The sequence below is a fragment of the Salmo salar genome, chromosome 08, assembly GCF_965601325.2.
Source record: "Salmo salar chromosome 08, fSalSal1, whole genome shotgun sequence".
NCBI lineage: Eukaryota > Metazoa > Chordata > Actinopteri > Salmoniformes > Salmonidae > Salmo > Salmo salar.
The window spans coordinates 34,100,922-34,114,391 of NC_138298.1; the positions used below are offsets into that span (position 1 = coordinate 34,100,922).

The 13,470-nt window shown below is 41.7% G+C and overlaps 1 protein-coding gene across 1 annotated transcript in view; it reads left to right on the plus strand.

Moving 5' to 3' along the window:
- The first annotated feature begins 839 nt into the window (after nt 1-839).
- LOC106609853 (leukocyte immunoglobulin-like receptor subfamily B member 3-like) overlaps nt 840-13,470 on the plus strand; it is a 150,327-nt gene continuing 137,696 nt past the window's right edge. The window contains exons 1-2 of the mRNA XM_082978286.1: nt 840-849; nt 949-1,269. Coding sequence (XP_082834412.1) covers nt 840-849; nt 949-1,269 — 331 coding nt within the window. The remainder of the gene's footprint in view (nt 850-948; nt 1,270-13,470) is intronic.

The following is a 13,470-nucleotide window of genomic DNA, read 5'->3' on the forward strand; positions in this document are numbered from 1 at the left end:
CTGGGTTGTGGCTCCACTGTTCCAGTTCTACCTGGAAACACCACTAGAGGGTTTGGAGTTGACTGTGATGGGGATGAGCCTTCACTGAGGAAGTGTTGGAGAAATTATTATCTCCTTCCTGGACTCACAGTGATCTGCTCAGGTAATAACAAGATAGACTATATGGCCAAAAGTATGTGGACATCAGTGGATTTGGCTCTTTCAGCACACCTGTTGCTGACAGGTGTATAAAATCAAGCACACTGCCATGCAATCTCCATAGACAAACACAGTCAGTAAAATGTCCTTACTGAAGATCTCAGTGGCAAGTCTAGGAGCAACAACGGCTCAGCCGTGAAGTGGTAGACAACACAAGCTCCCAGAACGGACCGCTGAGGGCTGAACCACGTAGAGCATAAAAATAATCCTCTGTTGTAAAACTCACTGCTGAGTTCCACATACTTTAGTCCATGTATTATATCTCCTTCCTGGACTCACAGTGATCTGCTCAGGAAATATCAACATATTATAATTATATTCAACTGATTTCCTTCATTCATACAACTTCCTCTGCACCTCTCATGATGACTGTTTAGCTTGTCAGTCTGCTTTACTAAATAGATCACTCAGTCAAGTAGGAATCAAATACAACTTAAATATCCCAGAATACTTTTGTATTTGAGTGTTATCTCAGTGAACGTCTCTACTCACTACCACTGTCACATGTCATGTTATTGTCATATCTAAATGAGGAAAGTAGTTGAGGAGCTACGTTTTCTTTTTCTCTCCTCTTGTTCCAGATGTCCTGCTTAAGCCTGATATCAACATATGTTGTCTCAGTGACTGTAGGCCCACTACTCATGTTGCCCTGTGAGGGAGGGTGGCTAGCACTGTTACATGCTGATGTTATTGTCATATCTATAGGAAACTAGTTGAAGAGGTTTTTCTTGTTCTCTTTTATTGTTACAGATCTCCTGGTCCAGCCTGATATCTCCCTGACTGACTCATTGGGAGGGGTCTCCAGGGGCCACCAGGGGCCCGAGATGTTCAGGGGCTACAGCTTCACCATCACCTGCTCCAATCAGCCACAGTACCCAGGAGGCTCCTTCCTCCTCACGTTCACCGGCTCCAACAGAACCCAGACCCAGCCAGCTGTCAATCACTCTGCTGCCTTCCTCTTCCCTGCTGCAGATGACTCCCACCAAGGGAACTACAGATGTGTTTATGACAATTATGTTTTCTCTCATGACTTCTCCTCTGAGAGTGAGCTCCTCTCCCTCACCATCACAGGTAACTGAACATGAACCAGACTTATAACTTTGTCATTGACAGATTTCCCACAGATCTATGTGATGATGATCAGTCCCCTCATCAAAGGTGTTTCTGTTTGCAGCCTCTCCTCTGCCAGCCTTCATCATCATCATTGTTGTAGTGCTGCTGATCCTACTGACAGCCATCACCACCTTATACCTGTACTACAAGGTAAAGACATTTACTCAGACGTTACAAGTCATTTAAACTAGAGGGAGAGGGTGAGAGGAGAGGGAGGGAGAGAGAATGGAGATACTAGAGAGTAAATGTCTGACTGTTGGTGCTGTGTCTCCCTAGCCCACCAGGAGGCAGAAGAGAGTGAACAGGGTGAGCAGCATGGATCTTTATGTCAATGCCATGGAGATGGTCTCTCTGAGCTCCAGAGCTGAAGCTGGACCGGGAGAGGAGAGAGCAGCCCAGGGGACGGAGTAGGAGTAGAATGAAGCTGACCCTACATGCTGATCTTAGGTCAGTTTTGTGTTTTAAATGGATGGTCAGCAGTGGACTGGTGTTTAAAATGTGGTGACAAACCTGAAGTGGTTCTAATTTTAATAACAAGTTCAGAATTAGTTTATCTTTCTAGAACCTTGGAAGAAATCTAAAAGGAGTGACTGCAACCACCATTATTCCTTTTAGTTTGGTTTTTACCACCAGAGAAACATGGGGTTCTGGGTAACATGGGGTTCTGGGTAACATGGGGTTTTGGGTACATTTATTTTCTCTTTAATTAGTGTCTCTTAGATTCTTTATCTTATTTAGTGTCTCTTAGATTCTTTATCTTATTTAGTGTCTCTTAGATTCTTTATCTTATTTAGTGTCTCTTAGATTCTTTATCTTATTTAGTGTCTCTTAGATTCTTTATCTTATTTAGTGTCTCTTAGATTCTTTATCTTATTTAGTGTCTCTTAGATTCTTTATCTTATTTAGTGTCTCTTAGATTCTTTATCTTATTTAGTGTCTCTTAGATTCTTTATCTTATTTAGTGTCTCTTAGATTCTTTATCTTATTTAGTGTCTCTTAGATTCTTTATCTTATTTAGTGTCTCTTAGATTCTTTATCTTATTTAGTGTCTCTTAGATTCTTTATCTTATTTAGTGTCTCTTAGATTCTTTATCTTATTTAGTGTCTCTTAGATTCTTTATCTTATTTAGTGTCTCCATTATTAGTCCATGTATTATTATAATCATCTGTTCATTCTTTGTATTTTGAAACATTTCTCAACTCTCATGATGTTATTGATTATAAATGTTATAATATTGATTATTGATTATGATGTAGATTATTGTTATGATGTTGCTCTCTAAACTGCCATGTAATCAACTGAATGCTTTTAATAAAATTACAGGCTGTCAGTCTTGTGTGATTCCCCTCTTGGACAGACTACAACATACAGTATGAATTAACTGAGATCAGTATTGTGTGATTCCCCTCTTGGACAGACTACAACATATAGTATGAATTAACTGAGATCAGTCTTGTGTGATTCCCCTCTTGGACAGACTACAACATACAGTATGAATTAACTGAGATCAGTATTGTGTGATTCCCCTCTTGGACAGACTACAACATATAGTATGAATTAACTGAGATCAGTCTTGTGTGATTCCCGTCTTGGACAGACTACAACAAATAGTATGAATTACAGTTTTTTACAATCGCTAGGACCCATTTCTCAATACTTAGGTCACTTTTTCAAAACTCTTCACAGTTCTCCTAACCAACTTTCAGCTTGGCACAGCAGTTCATTTCACATCCAAAATGCACTAAAACTACCAAATCACTTCATACATGTCTCAAATCAACTCGTTCTTCCATAACAGTAGCAAAGGTTGTCACCCAACAAGCACACTGTCACTCATAAAACAACGACCTAAACATCACTAACAACAGGCAGCATTACACAATGTTTTCTATACATAACAATAATGACACCTCTACTGTTTAGAATTCACTGCAGTATATGTTACAATAATGACACCTCTCTACTGTTTATAATTCACTGCAGTATATGTTACAGGAATGACACCTCTCTACTGTTTACAATTCACTGCAGTATATGTTACAGGAATGAATCAGACATTGAGATTGAGGAATGGAGAGTCAGGTGGGAGGAACATAATTCCTCTGTGGGGTTGAGGAGTGGAGAGTAAGGTGGGAGGAACATAATTCCTCTGTGGGGTTGAGGAGTGGAGAGTAAGGTGGGAGGAACATAATTCCTCTGTGGGGTTGAGGAGTGGAGAGTCAGGTGGGAGGAACATAATTCCTCTGTGGGGTTGAGGAGTGGAGAGTAAGCTGGGAGGAACATAATTCCTCTGTGGGGTTGAGGAGTGGAGAGTCAGGTGAGAGGAACATAATTCCTCTGTGGGGTTGAGGAGTGGAGAGTAATGTGGGAGGAACATAATTCCTCAGTGGGGTTGAGGAGTGGAGAGTCAGGTGGGAGGAACATAATTCCTCTGTGGGGTTGAGGAGTGGAGAGTAAGGTGAGAGGAACATAACCAGTAACCTTTTCCACTCTTGGTCCGGCTCAGCTTGACCCTGACCTCTGAAATGAATGATTTAAAAAACTGACAAAAGCAAATTAATTAAATTAGATTTAATCTCATCTGCAAAGAGAGTTACACATTTGCATGGAAGGGGAATGTACACTACATGACCAATAAGTATGTGGACACCTGCTCATCTAACATCTCATTCCAAAATCATGGGTCTTAATATGGAGTTGGTCCCCCCTTTGCTGCTATAACAGCCTCCACTCTTCTGGGAAGGCTTTCCACTAGATGTTGGAACATTGTTGTGGGGACTTGCTTCCATTCAGCCACAACAGCATTAGTGAGGTTGGGCGATTCGGCCTGGCTCGCAGTCGGCGTTTGAATTCATCCCTAAAGGTATTCAATGGGTTTTAGGTCAGGGCTCTGTGCAGGCCAGTAAAGTTCTACCACATCGATCTCAACAAACTATTTCTGTATGGACCTCGCTTTGTGTACAGGGGGCATTGTCATGCTGAAACAGGACAGGGCCTTCCCCAAACTGTTGCCACAATGTTGGAACCACAGAATAGTCTAGAATGTCATTGTATGGTGTAGCGATTAGATTTCCCTTCAATGGAACTAAGGGGCCTAGCCTGAACCATGAAAAACAACCCCAGATCATTATTCATCCTCCACCAAACTTTACAGTTGGCACTCTGCATTGGGGCAGGTAGCATTCTCCTGGCATCTGCCAAACCCAGGCTTGTGGTTCGGACTGCCAGATGGTGAAACGTGATTCATCACTCCAGAGAACGCGTTTCCACTCCAGCCTACGCGTGGCATTGCGCATGGTGATCTTAGGCTTGTGTGCTGCTGCTCTGCTATAGAAACCCATTTCATGAAGCTCCAGACAAACAGTTCTTGTGCTGAAGTTTCTTCCAGAGGAAGTGTGGAACTCGGTAGTGAGTGTTGCAACCGAGGACAGTTGATTTTTACCCGCGATGCACTTCAGCACTCGCGGTCCCATTCTGTGAGCTTGTGTGAGCTACCACTTCCTGGCTAAGCCACTGCTGCTCCTAGACATATCCACTTCACAATAACAGCCCTTACAGTTGACCGGGGCAGCTAAAGCAGGGTACAAATGACGAACTGACTTGTTGGAAAGGTAACATACTATGATGGTGCCATGTTGATTGTCACTGAGTTCTTCAGTAAGGCCATTCTACAGCCAATGTTTGTCTATGGAGATTGCATGGCGGTGTGCTCAATTTTATTCACAGGTCAGGAACAGGTGTGGCTAAAATAGCCAAATCCACTCATTTGAATGGGTGTCCACATACTTTTGTACATACTGTAAGGTGTAGCTGGGTCGGCCCGTCCTCCACCAACCCAACACATCCCACTCAGCTTTAGGATCTTAGTGAAACATTCATTATTGGTTTCAGGTGTGTTAGGTCAAGGCCAGAGTGACAACCCACAGGACAGCAGACCACCAGGGCAGGACTGAACAACCCAGCAGTTATTGTAAACATGAAGTGGTCATCTTTTAATACAGACTCCTTTTGTCGTACAGTATTCCATATAAGGCATCCTGACCTCATGAAAGTTGACCAGTAAATCAAATACAGTGATACATAACGAGACATTTCTGCCATCCATTGTGACATTGTTGGAGGATAACCAACCTTCTAATTCATTATAATGCATTTCTGAGCCTCTATAAATGGTTGGTTACACAGTTTCTTCTGTTAACAGTCTCTGGTATCAACATTTCCAAGCCAACAAATACAGGGAGAATCTGTAGACATGCTGAGATAAGACCATAACATACGCAACTATGCAAATATGTGGGGGGGGGGGTCTCTTTTAATCAACCACAAGGCTACCTTGGGGGAAGGGAGGGAGTAATGGTAAGAACCAGAGAGAGGGGAGGGAAGGGGGAGGACAAGATGGAGGAGGGGGGAGAGAGAAAATATCATTGTACCACTGACTTCTCACCAGTGATGTCATCATAACCAGTAACCTTTTCCTCTCTTGGCCCAGTCCAGCCTGACCCTGACATATAGCATCAGACCTGTTGAATTGACTTGGGTAACAGACCTCTAGCTTCTACACCACATCCCCCCTTCTCCTGCTCTAACATGAGAACTCATCAGTACTCATTTTGGGTGCTGGTACTGTTTATATTTAGGTGCTGGAACATTAAGCCAATATTCTATAAGAGGTGAACTCAAGCAGTAGAAAGTTAGAGGTGATATTATAGGACACTATGTGAAACGTTGCTGCTCTGCCAGCAGTTTCCTGTGGAGTTTTTTTTTAACAGATCAGTTTGCTGTAGTGTGTTCAACCACTGATCCTAGATAAGTTGCTAAGAGAGATAAGGGGAGGTAGAGAGGAGTGTAGAGGAGAGAGGAGGACAGAGGAGTGAGGAGTGTTGGGGAGAGAGGAGTGTAGAGGAGAGAGGAGTGTAGAGGAGAGAGGAGTGTTGGGGAGAGAGGAGTGTTGGGGAGAGAGGAGTGTAGAGGAGAGAGGAGTGTAGAGGAGAGAGGAGGGTGGAGGAGAGAGGAGGGCAGTGGAGAGAGGAGGGTAGTGGAGAGAGGAGGGTAGTGGAGAGAGGAGGGTAAAGGAGGCTCCACTAGGGCCCTCTCAGCCAGCTGTCTCCTCTAGGGCCCTCTTAGCCAGCTGGCTCCTCTAGGGCCCTCTCAGCCAGATGGTTCCACTAGGGCCCTCTCAGTCAGCTGGTGTGTGTAGGAGAGTGTGAGCTGTGTGAACAAAAAGTAGAAGTATAAATATCAAGGGAAATGAACTAAAGTGATAAATCTAGTCCTAGGTTTTATTTACTGTGGTGTTTGTTCTCCACTGGTTAACCTGTTCTCATCACAACAGGTCACACATTCTGCTGCCATGATTGCACACGGCGGTATTTTACCTGTCAGATACAGGAGCTTGTCAATATTATATTTGTTTTCAAATGATTTTTAGGTCTTTGTATTCTGAGGGAAATATCTGTCTCTTATATTGTTGTACATTTGTCAGGAGGTTAGAAGGTACAGCTCAGTTTCCACCTCATTTTATGGGCCGTAGCCTGTCTTCTCTCTGCCTGTTCCAATCCTTTCTCAATAGCAAGGCTATGCTCTCTTCATTTGTACATTGTACATTTTTTCCTCAGTTTTCTAGCAGATTGTCTGTCACGATGTAATGTCTGTTTATGGCCAAATTGTCTTGGGGTTTTTATATTTTGTGGTTTTTTGGGGGGGGCATCTGAGAGATGTAAGAAAGTCCAGGAAACTCATAATATAATTTTATTTACCTATATTTAACCCTTTATTTTGGGAACTAAACTATCTCCATATCTACTTCCATAAATGTGTTAACTGGTACCAGGAGACCTTCAGACGAGTCTTGTAAAGCTTGTGGACGTTCTAGATCATAACAACCTGTACGTGTTCCTGTGAGACTCACCTTTCCATAGTGGGGTCATGTTAGTGTGTCCTAGATCATAACAACCTGTACGTGTTCCTGAGAGACTCACCTTTCCATAGTGGGGTCATGTTAGTGTGTCCTAGATCATAGCAACCTGTACGTGTTCCTGAGAGACTCACCTTTCCATAGTGGGGTCATGTTAGTGTGTCCTAGATCATAACAACCTGTACGTGTTCCTGAGAGACTCACCTTTCCATAGTGGGGTCATGTTAGTGTGTCCTAGATCATAACAACCTGTACGTGTTCCTGAGAGACTCACCTTTCCATAGTGGGGTCATGTTAGTGTGTCCTAGATCATAACAACCTGTACGTGTTCCTGTGAGACTCATCTTTCCATTGTGGGGTCATGTTAGTGTGTTGTCCAAACGGTTCTGACACTACAGACAGAAGTTGGCAGATGGACTGTATGACTTCAGACGATGCTTATGGGGTCGTAGAGCAAAACAGAGAACATCATCGTGTTCCTGAGTCTCATCTTTCCATAGTTTACAGGCCAAACTGATCGGACGTTACAGACATTTTCGTGAGGACACCCATTTTCTGAATGTTTTAAGGTCTGACAAACACAGCTCTGTGACCTTTCACCTCAGATGAGGAATGGAGATATTAGTGGATGTGTTGGATTGAGATGCAAAACATATCTCTAGTTTAAACAGTTGGATTTTAATGGGGATTGTTTTTTAATGTTAATTACATTTCCGCAGGACCATAGAAATTGCATTCTAAGGGTTAAATTGTAAATGAAAAGAGCATCAAACATGGATTGTGTGTTGAAGGGTACAGAGATGTGGTAGTCATATAATAATCATGCTGTGGTCTACATTTTGTTCATCATCAAGCAGACCAGATCATTAGAGATGGTGGGAGAGCCTGTTAGGCTGTTTAAAATGGAACAATATCATTTATATACCGTAGCATGAGACTAATACCTCTATATACATTTTAACAGGATTTGAGTGACGTTTTCTAAATTGTTTTCATAATTAAAATATAAATATATAATACATTTTTCACTGAGACATCATGGTGTGTACATCAATTTAAATCCCAACTTGTAAGGAAAGTATGAATAATAAAAAATCAACAATGTATTGGACAGGCCTATGAGGTCTAAAGGTCTGTCTTTCCAAGACATTCTGTTGATCTGCAAGCAGACCTGGTGATTCTAGATGGTGGGAGAGCCTGTTATTTAAAATGGAAGAATATAACTTACTGTAGCCTATATAATGTAACAATGACAATAATCCCTTCATATATACTGTAATTGAAGGTTATTTTAGTGTCATAAAAAGTGTTCATTAAAACAAATCAGGATGCTTGGTGGATGGATTCAGTGTAGATGTTCTGCTGTGTGTCCAGGTGTTTATATGAAAGTGGTAGATTTGTAATTCTTTACCAGAGAAAGTTGTGGATTACTTTTCTGTGGGTGACCTAAGGCTTCGGTCTTTGACAATTCAGCTACTTTGTTAACAGTTCTACAACTGTCACCTTATGTAACAACTGATTTACTTTACAAAAGGCACATCTCAATATGTGGTCCAGGTGCCTTAGTGTTCCTATAAAAACCTGTGTCCAAACTCAGCATTAAATAGTATCTAATCAGAATAGTGTACAGAGATAAGTTATTGCACCTATTGAAATGTTATGTGTTTTTACTGTTTATTCTGTTGCATTAAAAAAGTCACTGTTGCCAATTAGATCAATATCAGTGTGAACACGTCTGATTGGACTAGATCCATGTTGAGGTGAGACACGTCTGATTGGACTAGATCCATGTTGAGGTGAGACACGTCTGATTGGACTAGATCCATGTTGAGGTGAGACCCGTCTGATTGGACTAGATCCATGTTGAGGTGAGACACGTCTGATTGGACTAGATCCATGTTGAGGTGAGACACGTCTGATTGGACTAGATCCATGTTGAGGTGAGACACGTCTGATTGGACTAGATCCATGTTGAGGTGAGACACGTCTGATTGGACTAGATCCATGTTGAGGTGATACACGTCTGATTGGACTAGATCCATGTTGAGGTGAGACCCGTCTGATTGGACTAGATCCATGTTGAGGTGAGACACGTCTGATTGGACTAGATCCATGTTGAGGTGAGACCCGTCTGATTGGACTAGATCCATGTTGAGGTGAGACACGTCTGATTGGACTAGATCCATGTTGAGGTGAGACACGTCTGATTGGACTAGATCCATGTTGAGGTGAGACCCGTCTGATTGGACTAGATCCATGATGAGGTGAGACACGTCTGATTGGACTAGATCCATGTTGAGGTGAGACACGTCTGATTGGACTAGATCCATGTTGAGGTGAGACACGTCTGATTGGACTAGATCCATGTTGAGGTGAGACCTGTCTGATTGGACTAGATCCATGTTGAGGTGACACACGTCTGATTGGACTAGATCCATGTTGAGGTGACACACGTCTGATTGGACTAGATCCATGTTGAGGTGAGACACGTCTGATTGGACTAGATCCATGTTGAGGTGAGGCCATTCCATAGGTCTATATTGCAGTAGTGGGTCTGTGGTTTTCTGTAAAACAAAATGGTTCTTTGGTTCTGGTCAGTTAAGATAATCAGAAATACTATGAAACATCCCCACTTTTAGAACCGACTAAAAAGACATGCTCACATGCAAACAAAAGACAATAATTCAATTGACCAAACTATTTTAAAAAATGACAAAATCATAAATGTTATGAGATAAAACAACTTGTTGATCAAGTTTAGCAATTTGAATTAAAATGACCATAAATCAACATTGTAGATGATAAAAGATTTGTGTAAAGTTTAAGATTTACTGGTTGTGATACAGTGCATTGAGAAAGTATTCAGACCACTTGACTTTTAACACATTTTGATATGTTACAGGCTTATTCCAAAATTGAATAAATAGTTTTTTCCCCCCACAATCTACACACTATACAACATAATGACAAAACAAAAACAGGGTTTTAGAAATGTTTGCAAATTTATGAAAAATAAACACCTGAAATAAACTCAGCAAAAAAAGAAACGTCCCTTTTTCAGGACCCTGTCTTTCAAAAATAATTAGTAAAAATCCAAGTAACTTCATTGTAAAGGGTTTAAACACTGTTTCCCATGCTTGTTCAATGAACCATAAACAATTAATGAACATGCACCTGTGGAACGGTCGTTAAGACACTAACAGCTTACAGATGGTAGGCAATTAAGGTCACAGTTATGAAAACGTAGGACACTAAAGAGGCCTTTCTACTGACTCTAAAAACACCAAATGAAAGATGCCCAGGGTCCCTGCTCATCTTCGTGAACGTGCCTTAGGCATGCTGCAAGGAGGCATGAGTACGGCAGATGTGGCCAGGGCAATAAATTGCAATGTCCGTACTGTGAGACTCCTAAGACAGCGCTACAGGGAGACATGACGGACAGCTGATCGTCCTCGCAGTGGCAGACCACGTGTAGCAACACCTGCACAGGATCGCTACATCCGAACATCACACCTGGGGGACAGGTACAGGATGGCAACAACAACTGCCCGAGTTACACCAGGAACGCACAATCCCTCCATCAGTGCTCAGACTGTCCGCAATAGACTGAGAGAGGCTGGACTGAGGGCTTGTAGGCCTGTTGTAATGCAGGTCCTCAACAGACATCACTGACAACAACGTTGCCTATGGGCTCAAACCTTCCGTCGCTGGACCAGACAGGTGTCGTGTCTTTGGCATCATTAAAAGTGAAGACTTATTTAATCCAATCAATTCTCTGTTATTATTATTACATGATTAAACTTTTCATGTAAATGTAATTAACTAGGAAGTCGGGGCACCAAGGAAAATCATCAGATTACAATGTTATAATTTTCCTAATTTAACTCTTCAGATATTTTTTCATCTGATCAATTAGTGTTCTAATTAATGAATTATTCTTTACCTCACGTTAGTCTTTTTCCAAACGTTGTAAACAGTTGTTTATCTGCACGAACCCAGCCTTTACTATGAATCATCCATACGCCAATTGGCTGAATCATTTATTTACTAACTAACTAAATAATCACAGAAATGCATCAATGGATACTTCAGAGTACCAATCAGAAATGTTCTTATAGAATAGATGTTTTGGCGGTTGTCGGTCTTCTCATCCCAGGTTGACATAATTTCTAGCTGCGGACTACTAATTAGTATCTAAGATTTGCTCTTATTCTGTCGGATCGATAGTTTCAGAGTTGAACCATTTCCCGTTGTGTAGCCAATGCTCCACGGGGTACAGTTAGGAATTCAACAACCATTGTAACCTTGTGGTCTAAAGAGCATTTCCTCAGGAGGGGTTTTTATTCATAACAACAGGAAAGGGCGGATCCATGACGACAGATCATGTCTCCGCTCACGGAGGCAGGCCAATGACTTAGTTAAACTTTAAAGGGAATACAATTCTCTCACATTTAAGGTTTAACATCACATTACATGTTTCACAAATTGTTTCATCTTTACTCATTCATTTTATACTAGTATTAGATGCAAACCTCATAATTGAGAAATTTTCGCATTCAGAGATATAGTTATGTGTGTTTCCTGTCCTCTCTGAGGTCACCAAATGAAACACACTCGTCATACCCGTCCCGTAAGTGTCCACGGACCATTCCCACCTTCTCACAAGTGGACATTATGTTTCAAATTCCCATGTTGGGGATTTAGGAGTTCATGTGAAATCCTTTGTTCTCTCTGTGTCTCTCTCTCTCTGCATGACCAGGGGGAGAGTCTCTGCCAGGAATTTATGGCCTGAGATAACAGAACCTGGGTGTAGGAGAGAGTGAGTGAGAGAGAGGGGATGCCACGATCTATACCCAGAAAGGGCCACATCATGACACCTACTAAAGAATGTATAAATAAAACTGGTTAACCTCTATGGCAGGGGTGTCAAACTGAAATACCCAGTGGGCCAAAATGTAATACCTGAACAAAGTTGCGGGCCAACATTGAACAAATGAACCTTTTAATATGGACCCAAACAAGTTTTGCTTTAACATTGAATATGGAACAAGCATCGCTTATTACCATACAATATATCATTTAATAGTGGAGACATGCAAAATCGAATTTCAAATTAAAAAAACACATCAATGGCATTCCTTTATTAAATAAATACAATTTAAATAAAAATCGTATGCCTCTTTTCTATTTGCGGCCTTCTGATTTAAATACCAAAATAAACTTTTTCCACTGGCTAATAATTTTACAAATAAAATGATAATACTCCACGGATGAAGACTGACAGCTGAGCAGTATCAGATGCGTCGCAGCTCTCATCCACAGCGAGGGAGAACGCAACAAAATCTTTTCCCTTTTCCATCAGCTGGTCATACAGATTGGTGGCAAGATCACATGTGCGATCAGCTACTGTGTTCCTGCTCAGGCTCACGTTTGAAAATGCTTGCTTTTTCTCTGGGCATACGAGGTCACAAACTTTCATCATGCACTTTTTCACTAACTCTCCCTCATTAAAGGGCCGGGCTGATTTTGCGATCTCTGCTGCCACTATATAACTAGCCTTTACAGCAGCCTCACTTTGCAATGTGGCTTTTTTGAACATATTCTGTTGTGAAACCAAACTTCTTTTCATCTCCTCTACTTTCTGGCTCCTTTGAGTCATGTCCAGGTCCTTGTATTTGTCATGGTGTTTCGTTTCATAGTGTCGTCTAATGTTGTACTCCTTACTTACAGCCACGTTGACTCCACAAACAAGACAAACAGGTTTGTCTTTTACATATGTAAACAGATATTCTGCCTCCCACTTGTCCAGAAAGCTCCTGTTTTCTGCCTTTCTTTTCGCCATTTTTGGGAAGGGATAGCGCGCTGACAGTTGTAGCGTCTATGTTGCTATGACTACTGTCACAGAAGAGAGGGCGTTTCTGGGTCCTGTCCTGATTGGCGCGCGAAAACAACAGCAGAGCATTATGGGATTCGTAGTATTAGCGGTGAATGCGCTGTATAATACCGGCGGGCCAGCTCTAGTAGTAATTTGGTATTGTCTCACGGGCCAAATATAATTACCAGAGTTTGACACCCATGCTCTATGGGCTAGGTGGGACCTACTCAACAGCCAGTTGAATCCTGTGGCGCGTTATTCAAATACCTTAGAAATGCTATTACTTACATTTTTCTAAAATATGACTATTTTACACCATTTTAAAGATAAGACTCTCGTTAATCTAACCACACTGTCCGATTTCAAAAA